The sequence below is a fragment of the Apodemus sylvaticus genome, chromosome 9 (genome assembly GCF_947179515.1).
Source record: "Apodemus sylvaticus chromosome 9, mApoSyl1.1, whole genome shotgun sequence".
Taxonomy (NCBI): domain Eukaryota; kingdom Metazoa; phylum Chordata; class Mammalia; order Rodentia; family Muridae; genus Apodemus; species Apodemus sylvaticus.
Window position 1 is genome coordinate 28,226,412 of NC_067480.1, and position 18,482 is coordinate 28,244,893.

General features: G+C 41.0%; 1 protein-coding gene across 4 annotated transcripts in view; it reads right to left on the reverse strand.

Annotated features, from left to right (window-relative positions):
- LOC127692477 (nuclear autoantigen Sp-100-like) overlaps positions 1-18,482 on the reverse strand; it is a 94,126-nt gene that overhangs the window by 33,929 nt on the left and 41,715 nt on the right. For 3 of the 4 annotated variants that reach the window (XR_007979472.1, XM_052192848.1, XM_052192849.1), the window contains exons 2-6: positions 10,574-10,700; positions 7,083-7,251; positions 3,466-3,537; positions 1,567-1,632; positions 30-119 (exon numbers count right to left, since the gene is read on the reverse strand). Coding sequence is in view for 3 of the 4 variants with exons in the window: in XM_052192848.1 (XP_052048808.1) it covers positions 30-119; positions 1,567-1,632; positions 3,466-3,537; positions 7,083-7,251; positions 10,574-10,700 (524 nt within the window). In the remaining variant the exon portion in view is untranslated. The remainder of the gene's footprint in view (positions 1-29; positions 120-1,566; positions 1,633-3,465; positions 3,538-7,082; positions 7,252-10,573; positions 10,701-18,482) is intronic. The other variant, XM_052192850.1, reaches the window with a different exon arrangement.

An 18,482-nucleotide genomic window follows, 5' to 3' on the forward strand; every position in this document is an offset into this window, starting at 1 on the left:
CAAAGAAATAAATACTAAAGCATACATACCAAGGTGATTTGGTGATTTGGAGAGTTGATGATTCTCAGTTTGGTTTCCCTGGATGAGACTGGAATTTCTTCTATCATTACTTCTCCAGCCTGAGGAATAATTGATTTCATAGTGAGTATCCATGTTGAATACACAGACAGAAGAAAATACCCATTTAATGCAACTGTGAGAAGCTTGGATTCTGGAAGCGGGTACAAGTGACACCGACAGAAAACACACAGCGACAATAACAACAACAACAACTACTACTACCACAACTATAACAACAAGAAATGCCTGCAACAGCGGTAAAGTAACAAACACATCAATAAATATCCTTCACGTTGTTACTTGAAGTCTGTCTGCAGCATGTGCCATTGTCTCATCCCTGTTACAGATGACACCAGGGCAAGACTGGCCAGGTAACCTGTCTAGGCTCACAAAGGCAGAATTTCAACTCAGACATTTCTATTCTGCCAGGATCTTATGGCATAACTGAATCCCAATACTTAGTTGGATGAAAGATTAGATCCCCTGAAATGAACTCCTCATTCTCTGAAAAATGGTGTGAAATGTCATCATCCTTAAGTTATCGAGAAGATAAATGCAATACCTGTATCAATATCCCATATATCAGAAAGAAAATCATTATAATCAGTGCCTTAAATTTAGAATATTCTGAATTAGTATAGTTTAAATATCTATTCAAATAAGGAAGTAAAGGGCTTAATTAGAACATCAGGAAGCCAGGCAGTGGTGGTGCATGCTTTTTTTTCATTGTTGTTGTTTTTTTAAGTGATCATCTTGCCTAGAAAGGGATTCCCAACCTGCTACCCCAGTGATAGCAAATGAAATATATCATAGAGGGAGTCAGTTGTGTCATGATCTGATGAGGTAAACCCAAGGGGGGAAATTTGTGGCCTCACAGAAGGAGCATTCTCAGCACACCCTTCTCACCACCACTGGACACAAGAGCAGAGCAGGTAGGCAGTATCTAGTCATGTCAAGCAAAGCACAGGCGAGTCACTGTGGACCCACATATGCAGGCAGCATATATAGAAGTCTGAACCATTCTATACCACCCAGAGGACTAGGGCCACAATATTTAAACCCTAAAGTTGGAAACTAGGGATGTGGATAATGTTGTGGACATCAGAAACACAAGGAAAGAATATCTACCATGCTCACAGTGTGTGGGTGAGTTTTTGTTTCCTTGTATTTTGTTTGTCAACAAAGCAAGATAGGATCATCTTGGAAAGAGGGACTCTCACTTGGGAAAATTTCCACTATCTGATTGACCTATAGGCAAGGCCCTGGGGGTTTCTTGATTAATGACTGACATGGGAGGGCCCAGCCGACTGTAGATGGTATCACCCCATGTAGGAAGAAAGCAGGCTGAGCAACCACAGGGAGAAGTCAGCAAGCAACTTTCGATAAGTTGACTGAACCCTTTCCTCCCCAAATTGATTTTGATCATGGTGTTTCATCACAGCAACAAAGGTAGACTGGGACCCATGGGAGGAGATAGCACTGTTTATAGAGTCAGCAAGGACAGACCTTCAGATGAGGAGGGACCTGAGGGTAACCAGGTCAGGCTTCTTTGAGAACAGCTGCCACTAGGACCTAAGGAGAAAAAGGAAAACAGATGTTTATTTCAGGAGTTGGAGCAGAAGGTTACATCTATCTTTGCGAGGTAAGAGCTAAATAGCTCAACATGGCACCAATCCAGAGTTCATCTGGAGCTGATAAATTCTCCCTGGCCCTTGAAGTCAGACTCAGGTCATGGAGTAGGGTACAAGGGTCACCCCTGGGTGAGTGGAGCCCTGCCTGGGCCACTCTAGCACCTGGTGGTGACTTGTCTTCATATCCCTGACTAAAGGATGCCCACATGGGTCCCCAGAGCTTCCCTGCCCTGTGGTCTTATGTGAGTTCCCAGGAGTCCTTGGACCATATGTCCTTTCACACAACAGTCTCCAAGTATATATCAGATGGGCTTGTCCCTGCTGGCCTGCTCCCGAGGAGTCAGTGACAGCTTACCTCCATTCCCCCCATTCTCACTTCCTTATGTTTTCTCTTGGTATTTCTGCCACTTCTCTTTCATGTTTTTGTCGTTAGCAGTCCATGCTCAAGAACACAGACTCTGCCTCCAGAATGCCTGCATTCTTGCTACTTCATTTGAAACCATAAACATTCCACACATGACGTTTTTCCCAATTTGAGCGTCTCATCTATAAACTGGGCATCTGGCTGATACTAGTCCTTAACGGCAGCTGGTTAGACAGGAATCAAGAGTAGATGCTAAGCAAAGGAGGAAGCTAAGTGGACTTTTCTGTCATTGTCTTTAACTCTTTGTTTATTATGATAACTGAGCCCTTTACTGAATTAAATTAAACATAAGACACCCCGCTGGTGACTGGAGACTTGGTTGGTGTGGGCAAGTGTTAATCATCAACACATCTGGTTTCAGAGATGAAAGACCTCACAAATAACAGGAGCATCTCTCTCACAGAGTGTTTCCTCTTTGAGGCTGACGTGGATCACAAAGCTTCGCCCTTCACAGTTTAAAATGGACCATCTCCTTCATGGATTTTTCTAAATTGCAGTGACTTCTGAGTACCCAGTCTCTTTCAACCTGGATTCCTGACACAGGGCTCAGATTCCTTCATCATGGGTATCAGGATGATGATCTGAGGCCATGATTGCTCTGTCAGGATCCTATTTCCCATTAGAGGCTGGCCACAGTTTGGGTCTCAGATACTCTTCCAAAGCTCATATATTAGATGTCTGCCCGTTCACATAGCACTAATAGATTCTGGTGATACCGTTAATCAGCAGAGCCAAGTGGAAGGGAGTTGGATCACCAAGGGTGTATCTTTGAAGGGCCACAGGCACCTCCTCTCTTTCCTTGCTCCCAGGACCCCATGAAGTAAAAAACTTTGCTTCACCCAATCCCTTGCTTTGATGTTCGGCCCCGCCATAGGCCTTAAATTGTAAGGTCAAACAATCTGGACTAAAGTCTGTAAATCCCTGAATCCAAAGAAATTTTTTGTTTGTTTGTTTTCGAGACAGGATTCCTCTGTGTAGCCCTGGCTGTCCTGGAACTCACTCTGTAGACCAGGTGGGCCTCAAACTCAGAAATCTGCCTACTTCTGCCTCCCAAGTGCTGTGATTAAAGGCATGTGGCACCACTGCCTGGTGAACCCAAAGAAATTGACTAGCCAGGTTCTGTTTTGTTTTTGAGAGAGTATTACTATGTAAATTGACTGGCCTCCTGCCTCAAGGTTTTCCATGTCCAGCTCCTCCTGGGTAATTTGTCCCAGTACAAGAAAGCTAACACCAGATTCATACGGGGTGCCTGCCTTGCTGCCTCTATTTCTTCTGATTCACACTCTTCTACTGGGCACCTTTATTTCCTATTATCAGAGGAGATAAGAAACTTTCCATAGCTGTAATTACCTGGTTCAAGACTTAGCTGGGAGTTTGGTTCACCTCCATTATGTCTGTAGAAAAAAAATCCATTCGGTAACACTAAAGTGGGAGGAGACGGAGAGGGAAGAAGAGGAGGATACCATTAGACATCTCTAGCAGCGACCAGGGGCAGAATTTCAAAATTACACATTTAGGTATTTCTAGCTCTCCAGTCACTGCAAGTTCACTGGGTTCAGCTATCATTCCCTGGGAGAGAGAAGACTCCCACAATTGACTTTATGCTGCCCATATAGAAATGAGAAACTCAAGGTTAAGAACAAAAGAAGGACAAGAAACTCTGTGAGCTGTGTCTTTCTTCCAGTGTTCAGAGTACAGCAAGGTATACATCAGAACAGGAAAAATAGAAGCACAACACGGCTTCCGGATTCTACCAGACCTTCAAAGAAGAGTTAACACCAATACTCTTCAAACTATTCCACAAAATAGAAACAGAAGGAACACTACCCAATTCCTTCTACGAAGCCACAATTACGCTGATACCAAAGCCACAAAAAGATCCAACAAAGAAAGAGAACTTCAGACCAGTTTCCCTTATGAACATCGATGCAAAAATACTCAATAAAATTCTTGCCAACCGAATCCAAGAACACATCAAAACGATCATCCACCATGATCAAGTAGGCTTTATCCCGGGAATGCAGGGTTGGTTCAATATACGGAAATCCATCAATACAATCCACTACATAAACAAACTCAAAGAACAAAACCACATGGTCATTTCATTGGATGCTGAAAAAGCATTTGACAAAATTCAGCATCCTTTCATGCTTAAAGTCTTGGAGAGAACAGGAATTCAAGGCACATACCTAAACATAGTAAAAGCAATATACAGCAAACCGGTAGCCAGCATCAAACTAAATGGAGAGAAACTTGAAGCAATCCCACTGAAATCAGGGACCAGACAAGGCTGCCCCCTTTCTCCTTATCTTTTCAATATTGTACTTGAGGTACTAGCTCGGGCAATTCGACAACATAAGGAGGTCAAAGGGATACAAATTGGAAAGGAAGAAGTCAAACTATCATTATTTGCAGACGACATGATAGTCTACCTAAGTGACCCAAAAAACTCCACTAGAGAACTCCTACAGCTGATAAACAACTTCAGCAAAGTGGCAGGTTATAAAATCAACTCAAGCAAATCAGTGGCCTTCCTATACTCAAAGGATAAGCAGGCTGAGAAAGAAATTAGGGAAATGACCCCCTTCACAATAGCCACAAACAGTATAAAGTATCTTGGGGTGACTCTTACCAAACATGTGAAAGATCTGTATGACAAGAACTTCAAGACTCTGAAGAAGGAAATGGAAGAAGACCTCAAAAAATGGGAAAACCTCCCATGCTCATGGATCGGTAGAATCAATATAGTTAAAATGGCCATTTTGCCAAAAGCAATATACAGATTCAATGCAATGCCCATCAAAATCCCAACTCAATTCTTCACAGAGTTAGAAAGAGCAATTATCAAATTCATCTGGAACAACAAAAAACCCAGGATAGCTAAAACTATTCTCAGCAACAAAAGAAAATCTGGGGGAATCAGTATCCCTGACCTCAAGCAATACTACAGAGCAATAGTGTTAAAAACTGCATGGTATTGGTACAGTGACAGGCAGGAGGATCAATGGAACAGGATTGAAGATCCAGAAATGAACCCACACACCTATGGCCACTTGATCCTGGACAAAGAGGCTGAAAACATCCAATGGAAAAAAGATAGCCTTTTCAACAAATGGTGCTGGTTCAACTGGAGGTCAGCATGCAGAAGAATGTGAATTGATCCATCCTTGTCTCCTTGTACTAAGCTCAAATCCAAATGGATCAAGGACCTCCACATAAAGCCAGACACTCTGAAGCTAATAGAAAAGAAACTGGGGAAGACCCTTGAGGACATCGGTACAGGGAGAAAGTTTCTGAACAGAACACCAATAGCGTATACTCTAAGATCAATAATTGACAAATGGGACCTCATAAAATTACAAAGTTTCTGTAAGGCAAAGGACACCATCAAGAGGACAAATCGGCAACCAACAAATTGGGAAAAGATCTTCACCAATCCTACATCAGATAGAGGGCTAATATCCAATATATATAAAGAACTCAAGAAGTTAGACTCCAGAAAACCAAACAACCTTATTAAAAATGGGCTACAGAGTTAAACAAAGAATTCTCACCTGAAGAACTTCGGATGGCGGAGAAGCATCTTAAAAAATGCTCAACTTCATTAGTCATTAGGGAAATGCAAATCAAAACAACCCTAAGATTTCATCTTACACCAGTCAGAATGGCTAAGATTAAAAATTCAGGAGACAGCAGGTGTTGGAGAGGGTGTGGAGAAAGAGGAACACTCCTCCACTGCTGGTGGGGTTGCAAATTGGTACAACCACTCTGGAAAGCAGTCTGGCGGTTCCTCCGAAAACTGGGCACCTCACTTCCAGAAGATCCTGCTATACCACTCCTGGGCATATACCCAGAAGACTCCCCACCATGTAATAAGGATACATGTTCTACTATGTTCATAGCAGCCCTATTTATAATTGCCAGATGCTGGAAAGAACCCAGGTATCCCTCAACAGAAGAGTGGATGCAAAAAATGTGGTATATCTACACAATGGAGTACTATTCAGCCATTAGAAACAATGAATTCATGAAATTCTTAGGCAAATGGATGGAGCTAGAGAATATCATACTAAGTGAGGTAACCCAGACTCAAAAGGTGAATCATGGTATGCACTCACTAATAAGTGGATATTAACCTAGAAAACTGGAATACCCAAAACATAATCCACACATCAAATGAGGTACAAGAAGAAAGGAGGAGTGGCCCCTGGTTCTGGAAAGACTCAGTGAAACAGTATTCGGCAAAACCAGAACGGGGAAGTGGGAAGGGGTGGGTGGGAGGACAGGGGAAGAGAAGGGGGCTTACGGGACTTTCGGGGAGTGGGGGGGGTTAGAAAAGGGAAATCATTTGAAATGTAAATAAATTATATCGAATAAAAAAAAGAGTGAAATCAAAAAAAAAAAAAAAAAAAGAAAAGAAAAGGCAGAGGTTTTCATGGATCAAAAGTCTAAGATCTGGCACATACCAAAGGGAAGTCCCAGGCAGCCTTGAAGATGGATAAGATGGGGTTGAAGAGCTGCCTCACACATTGTTGGTTTCTATGAGCATGTGGTACTGTACTAAGATGGATCCTGCACCCACAGGTGAACTGTCACTCAAGGTGGGCAGTAACCAATCTGATGGACTGCCATGTGTGTCATTATAAAGGTTCCCACTGTAGAGACACAACAGTGCTATTCTACTGACAATCAGCACTTCTAACCCTATCCTCTTCTACACAGCCTGAGGATGGTGCACCTCCCATTGTTCTGAGAGCCTAAGTGCTCAGCAGAAGAGTCTGGAAGGTGTCTACTGTAGCCATTTGTCACAAGCTATCAGAAGATGTACAACACAGTAGTCTTGTTAACTGCTATATCCTCAATCGCCCTGCATGATATATGGCACATGATAAAAGCTTAACATATGTTTGTTGACAACAAAAACAATTGTGCTCCCAAGGGGCGATGTAATTGGTAAACCCAATTACCATTTTCAAACCTTCTACGAATGACTTCCAAATTGGGGTACTTATTCAAGTTGACAGCACTGAACAATTCATGAAGGACCTCTATGTCAAATTTCTTCTCCAGTTCATCCAGGGCTTTGTAGATCACTTTCTGTACAGGGACCAGCGCTCTACAAGAATCTTGAAAATCCTTAAATAAGAATATTGAATAGAGAAAATTTCAGTTCAGGCTTCCAAGTCACAGAAGAGCCCTATAACTATAACTATAAAATATATAAAATATATAAAATATTTAAAATATATAAAAATAACTATAGTTAGGGGACCTCAATCCCCTACAAACATATCTTCTAAGATGAAGCTTTATATTTGCATGACTACTTCATGAAACAAGTAAACACTGTCTCTTTGAAAGCAATCACTGGTGACTTCGAGCTATGACATATAAGAAGGGCCTCCTTTGAAAGGAAAACATGGGTTAAAGGTCAACTATGGGGCTATCCCTCAGTGCGTAGAGGCACTTGCAACTAATCCTGATAGCCCGAGTCCATCCCTGGGATTCAGATCACCATCTGAATCTGAAGAAGAAACCAACAAGTCATACTTGGTCTCTTTCTTCCCCATGTGCACAGCAGCTGACTCATACACATATGCCCACACAATACAAATATATATATACACATGCGCACAAGTAAATAAGCAATAAATATAATACTAATTTAAATGTGTAGAGGGGCTAAAGAGATGGTTCAGTGCTTGAGAGTGCTTGCTGCTCTTACTGAGGACCCAAGTTCAGTTCCCAGTACCAAAACAGGAGCTCGCAAACATTTATAATTCTAATTCCATGTGATGACTCTGTATTCCTTTCTGGCCTCCATGGGCACCAGGCACAGAAGTGCTAAACACAGATAGACACAGGCAGAATATGTGTACATGAAAGAGAAAGAATAAACACATTATCCTAAATAATATATGTCTCATAGCCAGGCTACATTTGGAATAGCCTGGGCAGGTGGCCAATGGTATTCTATTAACGGGACAGGTCCTGGTCTCCTGTTTAACACTGATTTATCATGAAGAAAATAAGATGCCCATTCCCTCTGATTTCAAACCCTACTGGAGAGTGGCATGTTCATAAGGCAAAAGAAACACTAGAGGGTCTAGAGAGATGGCTTAGTGATTAAGAGCAGTGGCTGCTCTTCCAGAGGTCCAGAGTTCTATTTCCAGTACCCACATGGTGATTCATAACCATTTGTATAACTCCAGTTCCAGAGAATCTGGTGCATTCTCTTTTGACTGCCAAAGGCACCAGAGGCACAGATGGTGCACACATACACTTACAGACAAAACATTCATACATATTGGCACAGTGACAGGCAAGTGGACCAATGGAATGGAATTGAAGACCCAGAAATGAATCCACACACCTATGGTTACTTGATTTTCAACAAAGGAGCAGAAAACATCCAGAGGAAAAATGATAGCCTTTTCAACACATGGTGCTGGTTCAACTGGAGGTCAGCATGCAGAAGAATGTGAATTGATCCATTCTTATCTCCTTGTACTAAGCTCAACTCCAAGTGGATCAAGGATCTCTATGTAAAACCAGACACACTGAAACTAATAGGAAAGAAACTGGGGAAAACCCTTGAGGACATGGGTACAGGGGGAATCGTTCCTGAACAGATCACCAATAGCTTATGCTCTAAGATCAAGATTTGACAAATGGGACCTCATAAAATTACAAGGTTTCTGTAAGGCAAAGGACACTGTTAAAAGTACAAAACGGCATCCATCAAATTGGGAAAGGATATTCACCAACCTTACATCTGATAGAGGACTAATATCCAATATATACAAAGAACTCAAGAAGTTAGACCCCAGGGAACCAAATAACCCTATTAAAAATGGGGTACAGATCTAAGCAAGGAATTTTCACCTGAAGAAATTCAGATGGCCAAGAGGCACCTTAAGAAGTGCTCAACATCATTAGTCATTAGGGAAATGCAAATCAAAACAACCCTGAGATTTCACCTTACACCAGTCAGAATGGCTAAGGTCAAAAACTCAGGAGATAGCAGGTGTTGGCGAGGATGTGGAGAAAGAGGAACTGCTGGTGGGACTGTAAGATGGTACAACCACTTTGGAAATCAGTCTGGTGGTTCCTCAGAAAACTGGACATTACACTTCCGGAGGACCCTGCTATACCTCTCCTGGGCATATACCCAAAGGATTCCCCGGCATGCACTAAAGACACATGCTCCATTATGTTCATAGCAACCTTATTTATAATAGCCAGAAGCTGGAAAGAACCCAGATGTCCCTCAAAGGAGGAATGGATACAGAAAATGTGGTATATTTACACAATGGAATACTACTAAGCAATTAGAAACAATGAATTCACAAAATTTTTAGGCAAATGGTTTGATCTGGAAAATATCATCCTAAGTGAGGTAACCCAATCACAAAAGAATACACATGGAATGCAATCTCTGATAAGTGGATATTAATTAGCCCAGAAGCCCTGAATACCCAAGGCACAATTCACGTAACAAATGACTCCCATGAAGAAGTATGGAGAGGGTCCTGATCCTGGAAAGAATTGATCTAGCATTGGAGGGGAATATAAAGACAGAGAAAAAGGAGGGAGGTGATTGGAGAATGGATGGAGAGAAGAAGGTTTATGGGACATATGGGGAGGGGAGATCCGGAAAAGGGGAAATCATTTGGAAGGTAAACAAAGAATATAGAAAACAAAAATATTAAAAAGAAATAAATAAATACATAAATACATAAATAAATACATAAATTGCATACATAGATGGTATGAAATGTACGAGACATTGCTCACAAATGGAGAGCACACATTCTGGTCGATCTCGACTTCAGCAATGTTCACTGATGCCAGAAGCTGACATGGAACACTGTTCCCTCAGGTAGAAGCAGGCCCCTCTCCTGAGGCCTCTGCTTCTCATCTCCCTTACAACCCACAAAGAACTTATCCAGAAATATCTTCATGACAGGTATCACTCACAGGAAACCTAAACTTTAAATCTGAGGCCATAATAGTGATTCATAATTGATGAATTTCATAGTGTAACTGATACCTCTACAAAGTGCTATGAAAATCAATGAGCTTTCTTGGTCAAAATTTAGTCCTGGGGCTGGAGAGATGGCTAAGAGGTTCAGAGCATGTGTAGCTTTCACAGAGGACCTGAGTTCCATTCCCAGCACCCACATCAGGTGGCTCACAGTTCCAGGGAATCTGGAGCCCCTTGCAGGGCTCTGTGGGCATCAGCTCCTATGTGAAAGTGCATGCACACACACACACACACACACACACAAACACATAAATATGCACATGCACATAAGAAATGAAATCTTTTTAAAAATATCAAGTCCAAACTTAAAAATCTGTCAGTCATCTGATTTGATGTTTAGATCCAGGATATCAAATTGTAACTTAATTTGGAGCTTGTTTACTAGGTTATGATGCAGTAAATTTCACTTACTTCATACATTTTACTAGTGATGAAATTGTTGTCTCGGAGGCCCTCAAGAAAAGGAAATGTTGTTTTTATCGCATGAGAAATCGCCACTTTGTTTCTCTTGAAGCACTCTAATAGTTCAGGCAACATCCTAGAGGGAAAGATACCATGGGAAAATGGTTGTCAGTACAATAGTTGCTTGTGGAAAATATAAGGTTTTATATATGAAAGAAAGACTTTGAAGAAGTAACATACTTAAGACAAATGTCTTGAGTTAACCCCAATACATCAACAGCTGCACTGGAAGCTCTGGGTTCAAGCAAGAGGGACCCCGCCTCAATATATAAGATGGAGACCAATGGAAGGGGTCGGTCAGCATCAACACACATGTGCATGTACACACACATGAGCTGTCATACATGTGAATGTTTGTATACACAGGCATAGATACTGCAGACCACAGACATACCAAAAAATAAAGTTAACCACAATGCTAAATGTGATTTAAAAACTCCACTAATAGTTGTTCTCATACAAGATTGGTAAAAAGTAATACCTCTCACAGAATTATATGGAATATTTCTGGAGGTATTGTTGATAGCCAAAAAATAAATAGAAGTCATTAAAATGGCCTTTAATTGGTGAGTAGAGAAATAACACTGGACAATCTATGCCATGAAATATTATGCAATGAAAAGGACAAAATGCTAATACATTCTACAACATGGATGAATCTCAAAAATATTTCTTTTGTTTGTTTGTTTGGTTTTTTGTTTTGTTTTGTTTTTCTAGACAGGGTTTCTCTGTGTAGCTCTGGTTGTCCTGGAACTCACTCTGTAGACCAGGCTGGCCTCAAACTCAGAAATCTGCCTGCCTCTGCCTCCCAAGTGATGGGATTAAAGGCATGTGCCACCTTTACCTGGTTTAAAATATTTATTTCTTAATGAAAGAAATCAAACACAGAAGGCTAAATAATGTATAATTCCATTTGCAAGATATGCTAAAAAGTTAAATCTATAGAGACAGATGTATTAGTGATTGCTTTGACTAAGGGGAACAAGAATGAACTGTACATAGCTGCAAGGGATTCTTTAGGGATGGGGGTGGTCTATGTCCTAAACTCATACTGTGGTGCTAGGTGCACAGCTCTGTAAAAAGGATTTATATTCAAATGCAAAAAATGAAAGTGGACACTCAAAAGGCTGCACAGAGTGAGAAAGTTGACGGGGGTGGGGGGGACTTTTTCTCAGTTTACAAGCAAAAGAGGAAATGTGAATAATGAACACGGTGTGTCCTGTTTAGTTTGGATTATTAAAATCGATTGTTTGGTTTTTTTTCAACTTCACACAAATTAAAATTCTTTGAAAAGAGGAACCTGAACTGAAAAAGAGAACCCCCCAAAAGTGTTGCCTTTTAGACATGTCTCTGTGGTATTTTCTTGATTGATGATTGATGTGGGAGGGCCCAGATAACTGCAGGCACCACCACCTTATTTTTCTGGGATATATAAGAAAGCAAGCTGACCAACCAGTATGCTGGCCCACAGTGTCTGCTTCAATTCCTGCCTCCAGGTTTCTGCTTGAGTTCTTGCCCCGACTTTAATGATGTGGAACTATAAGCCAAATAAACCCTTTGCTTCCCTAGTTATTTTGGTCATGGTGCTTTATCGCTGCCACAGAAACCAGGCTAAGAGACTACCTGAGTGGATGTTTCCACAGTCTGAATAGGAATGCCAGGAGGTAACAGACAGCATTAAGTCAAAAAAAATCTTGTTGATGTCAGGATGTCTATGACTTAGAGCGCAACACAGAATGGCCAATGAGAAACCACCTCTGTCTACTCAAATACAACAACTGGAAGATGAGACTAACCTTACATACAGGCCATCAAAGCCACCTGTGAAGGGCAAGAGAAACACTGGCTCTGACTACATTGTCCTTCTTCAGTCTAGGCTTACCAAGACTGAGACCCTACACCTAACTAAGGTCTCTCTATCCTGGGGAACCAGAAACAAACAGAGAGCTCCCCAGAACTCTGAGGTGGCCTGGGGAAGGTCTCCATCTGCCTTGCTCAATGAAGAACACTGAATGACTGAGCAGACCACAGAAAAGCAACAAAGCAGGCAGGATGATAAGATGGGGGTGCAGCTGTGTCTCCACTCTCAGTGACACCCTCAGTGGGAGAGCCCAATCAGCTGCTCTGCTCTTGTGGCTCTATCTGTCCAGGGAACATGCTTACCAGTCCTCCCTATCCAGCAACCAATCAAGCCACAAAGCCTGTCTGTTTGCTCCCTAGGAGAGTATGTTATCTCTACCTCATAGCAGAGTACAGTTTTGGCTCCATCCAACCAAGGAGCATAATAGCAAGCCACCCTCCCTGCCTCAGAGCCTAGCCTATGACTGCCCCTGGGCAGATTTAAAGAGACATTATGATAACAGCATCTCTTTTTTTGTTTGTTTGTTTTGGGTTTTTTTGTTTTTAACAGCTGATTAGTATTTTTTTATTTATTGAAAATGGAAATAAAGGGAAGTAAAAACACTTTATGATAAAATTAAAGATTTACATGGAAAATATTTCAGATAAACACATTAAAATGGACGATTTTCATGGAAAATTAAGGAGTGAAATGGTAGACATGTAAAACATTGCTAAATTAATTGAAATATGGGATAGAAACATTTTATGATAGAATTGAAGATTTATGTGGAAAATATATCTGATAAAATTGTAGAAAAATGTAGAAAAACATGTTAGAATTGAAGATTATCATGGTAAACTTTATATAGATAAAATAATGGCAGACATAAAAGTATTCCTAAGTTGATCGAAAGTGGAATTATAAACATTTTCTGATAAACTTGAAGATTTACATGGAAAATATTTCTAATAAAATTGTAGAAATATATAGAAAAACATGCTAAAAATAAACATTATCATGGAAATTACATAGATAAAATGATAGGCAAGAAGATAATTCTAAGTTGACTGAAGGTGGAATTATAAACTTTTTCAGATAATATTGAAGATTTACATGGAAAATATTTCTAGTAAAATTCAAGAAATAGACAAACACGTTAAAATTGACTATTTCATGAAAATTTTTACATAAAAATGGCTGATAAAAAAACTCTTTCTAAGTTAATTGAAGGTTGAATTAGAAACATTTGTGATAAAATCAAAGATTTACATGGGAAACATTTCTGATAAAATGGAGGAAGTATATAGAAAGACATATTAAAATTGAAGATTATCATGAGAAATAATGCAGATAAAATGTTAGACATGAAAGAAATTACCAAATTAATTAAAAGGGGAATTACAAACATTTTCTGCTAAAATTGAAGATTTACATGGGAAATATTTCATTAGTCTATATCTTTTTATTGGGGGAATTGAGTCCATTGATGGTAAGAGATATTAAGGAATAGTGAATGTTGCTTCCTGTTATTTTTGATGCTATTGAACCCTTAAAAGGGAACGTATTCAATTGTGGCTTTCTTATACTTTCAGAGGTTTAATCTGAAATGTCATCAGGTCAGAGAGCATGGCCAGATGTAGACAGATGTGCTGATGGAGAAGTAGCTGAGAGTTCTATATCTGGATCAGCAGGCAGCAGGAAGAGAGAGACTCTGGGCTTGGAATGGGCTTTTTGAAACCGCAAAGCCAAATCCTAGTGACACACATTCTGCAACATGGCCACACCTTCTAATCCTTTCAAATAGTGCCACTCCCTGGGAACTAAATATTCAAGTCTGTGAGCCCATGGGAGCCATTCTGATCCAGAACACCACACAGAGCATTCACTGTTCAGGACTCACTGTGAAGGCACCTCATGCTTTATGGCAGAGGGGTCACCACAGCCAATGGCAGAGAAGAGAGAGTCCAGAAACACAAAGGACTATGGAGCCCATTGGTGGATAATCAGTGACGTCCTTAGAAACTGACAGGAATCAATTATAACCTCAGAGAGGAAACAAAAACAACACCCAGGTTACACCTCGTAGAAAGCTAGGCATGGTGTGAGCTGTCCAGTGTCCAACCATAGTGATGGGTGTAACCACAGCAACCATACAATAAACAAAGGACAGTAGAATGGAAGACCCCATCTGGAGGAATGATCCTGAAGCCACAAGGAAACTCTTCTCAAAGTGCTTAGCAGAGCACAAGAACTGATAAATGGGGGTGAAGGAAGACAGGGAGTTAACAAGATGTAGATGACAGAGCAGCTTGTAAAACCATGGAGATGAGCTAGAACCATTATCTATATATTTTAGATATATAAAATTTATATTATCCTTCATCACAATGTATTTCTTTAAAAAATAGAAATTAGGAGATGGAAGATTGCTCTGCGGTTAAGAACACTGGCTGCCTTTCCAGAGGACTCAGGTTCAGTTCCCAGCACACACATGATGGATCACAATTGTCTGGAACTTCTTGGAATCTAACACACTCTTCTGACTTCCTGAGGCACCAGGCATGATATGTTGCACAGACATACATGGAGGAAAAACACTCATACACATAAAATAGTGAAATAATATTTAAGATTAAATTAGAAATCAGGACTAGCTAGGTGGCTCAGTGACTTGATCCACAAGTGTAAAGACTTGATTTCAGATCCCCAGAACTCACATAGATGCTGGATGCTATAGAACATGTCTGCAATTCCAGCACACCTGCAGCTCCATAGGCGAAGGAGACAGGAGACACCATGGGAGCCTCACCTTCCAACTAACTGAGTGGACACAGAGGCAAAGAAGAGAACCTGCCTCCAACTCAAACAAGGTGCTAGGTGAGCACTAATCCCCAACAGTGTCCTCTGATCTCTGCATATGTGCCATCACACACACACACACAGTATTTGTACACACATGTAAACACAGCATTCACACACAAACTCATAACACTGCATTTACATACACAATCTTAAATACAGGCACTGCATTCCACACATATACATACACAGTGCATTGCAACACACACACATGCACACTGCATTCACACACACATACTCACATATACCCAGCAGTCATATACATACACGCAGACTGCATTCATACAAACATGTATATAAACAACATTCACATACATACACACACAGTGCATTCATATACACACACATACACACATACTGCCTTTACACTCACATGCTCACATAAGCACAGCATTTACACACCTACACACAGACTGCATTCATACATACTCACACATGGACACACACTACATTCACACAGAGACAAAATTTTTTAAAGTTAGAAAGGGAATAAACTAAGCTATTGAGTATTAAGTCATTGTCATTGGGGAAGACCTGGAGACAGCTCTTATGAACACAAAGATAAAAATCCTAAAGAGGATTGCACAGGGGCAGTGAGGACTGGGGAGGCCAGTATGGCTCCAGGGTAGAATCCTTTTGTCTAAAAGAAGAGACAGATGGAAGAAAAGAAACAAACTTTCCCTGACGAAAGATAGACTCCCACTTGTTACCTGAAGAACCCAGAACTGTGATCCAAACAAAACAAACAAAAACTCTTGCCAGGCCAGACGGGGCAGGACTTTAAGCCCAGGGACTCAGGAACCTGAGGCAGGAGAATTACCGTTTCAAGTTTAGCCTGGGCAACTGAATGAGATTGTGTCTCACATTAAAAGGGGATGCCCAAGTAAAGGGAGGGTTGGGGATATAGTTCAGGGTAGAGAACTTGCTGGGCAAGCATAGAGCTCTAGGTTCAAAAGCAGGAATTGCAAGCAGAAATGCAAAACCCCAAAACCCCAAGTGTGCTTGGATTTTCTCAGTGGCTTCCATTATCACTTTATGTGTGGATGTGTCTTTCTTACAAGATTAATACTAAAATTCAAATTTTAACTTTGTATAAGAGGAAACTCACCATACACAGTGCCAAAAGACAGGGGAGAATATATCCACAGTTTCTCAGGACATTTAGCGAGCACATAGAAGGCATATGACTTCTTCATAGACATCTGACTCAAGATAGGGAAACATCTGACTCAAGATAGCGAAAACAGACCAGTGACAGGACAGGGAACTAAAGGGCCGGTGCACAAGAAAAACATCCCATTTCCTGCATAATAGGGAGATGGCGAAGCAGCACACATCTCTATTGTCTTTGCTTACTTTGGCCGAGAGAGCGAAGATGCCTCATCGCAGTAGCTATTGGCAGGGAAATGCATAGACTTTCCAGGATTTCCATCCTGGGAAGCCATTTGACACCATCTATAAGCAAGTGGTCATTAACACCCTTTGTCTCCATAGTCTCCTGATTATGTCTTTGATGCAAGACAAACTACTAGTCTATAAGCATAATGTATTATAAGGCCACTGTTCCTGCCGCTTGTGGGTGACAGTCAACAGTGATAGTGAGCGAAAGATCATCAAAAGGAGATGCATGGAAATATGTGGAAAGGCCTGGCAAGATGGCAAGATAGGTAAAGGAGCCAGCAACCAAGCCTGATACTTGGGTTGGATCCCAGAAACCACATGGAAGGAAAAAAGAATCAACTCCTCTACTTTGCCCCCTGTCTCCATGATACATGCAAAGCTGCCACACATGTGCACACATAAATAAATATAACATTGGATTATACATCTCTTGGTTCATATACAAGTGCTGTGAACAGCAGGGAGCTGTGAAAAAGAGGAAAGTAACTATACACTCAGTACTCGGACGACCTCGCCAAGATTTCTGCTTTTCAAACAAGCTAAGGCTGAAAACACAGGACAACATTACAAACTGAAAATACACATTAATGAAAACAAATTATACACAAAATGCATTGGGGAAGATAAACGGGCTGGATAGATAGGTCAGCAGTTAACAGCAAAGATTGCTCTTAAAAGGACTGGAGTTCAGTTCCCAGTCTGGCATCTCATAGCCATCTATAACTCCAGCTACAGCAGATCTGACATCCTCTTCTGGGCTCCAAAGGCACATGCCCTAATAGTGTACACACTCTTCTCTCTCTCTCTCTCTCTCTCTCTCTCTCTCTCTCTCTCTCTCTCTCTCTCTCACACACACACACACACACACACACACACACACACACACACACACACTAAATATTTTGTAGACAATAAGAAAGACCCAGGTATGGTCTTATACACTTTTGATCTCTGTACTTGGGAGGCAGAGGCAGGTGGATTTCTATTGTGAGTCCATGACCAGGCTGGTCTACATAGCAAGTTTCAGGTCAGCCTGGACTACATAATAAAAAGACCAAGAGACCTGTCTTAAAATTAAATATAAATAATATAAGGAAGAATGAACTCAAGTAGAGTAAGTATATGGGGGACAGATGAGGGGTCTTATCCTTTCTATATTTCCACAGGTTTGAAAGCTTATAAACCACATTTTATTATGAAATGGTCCTGGTGGTCTAGGCCTATAACCTTAGTCAGAGGACTAAGACAAGACCACAAGTTCAAGGCCAGCCTAAGCTATAGAATGAGTTTCATGCTGGTGTGTGTAACTTAGCAAAACCTTGAATTAAAAGGTTTTTGTTTTTTGTTTTTTGGGTTTTTTGTTTTGTTTTGTTTTTGTTTTTTTAAACAGGGCTGAGGACCAAAACCAGGGCCTTGTGCTTGCTAGGCAAGCGCTCTACCACTGAGCTAAATCCCCAACCCCGAATCAAAAGTTTTAAAAATAGGGATATATAATCAGGTATACTCAAGATCCTAGTTTCAACTGCATTACTGAAGTATCGTCCAGCGAGAACAGAAAGCTAAAGGGAAATAAAACATGCAGCTTGCCCTGACCTTTGAGATCAGGGCCCTTTCTTGTCTTCTGTTTCCCTTGGATCAAGGTCTGACAGTGAGAGCTTAAACCAGGAGCAGGCTGGGGACAGCAGTGACAAGTCCTGCCAGACAGGTAGGAGACCAGGACAGCGAGTGCCAACTGTTTACCCAGCATCCTCTGTT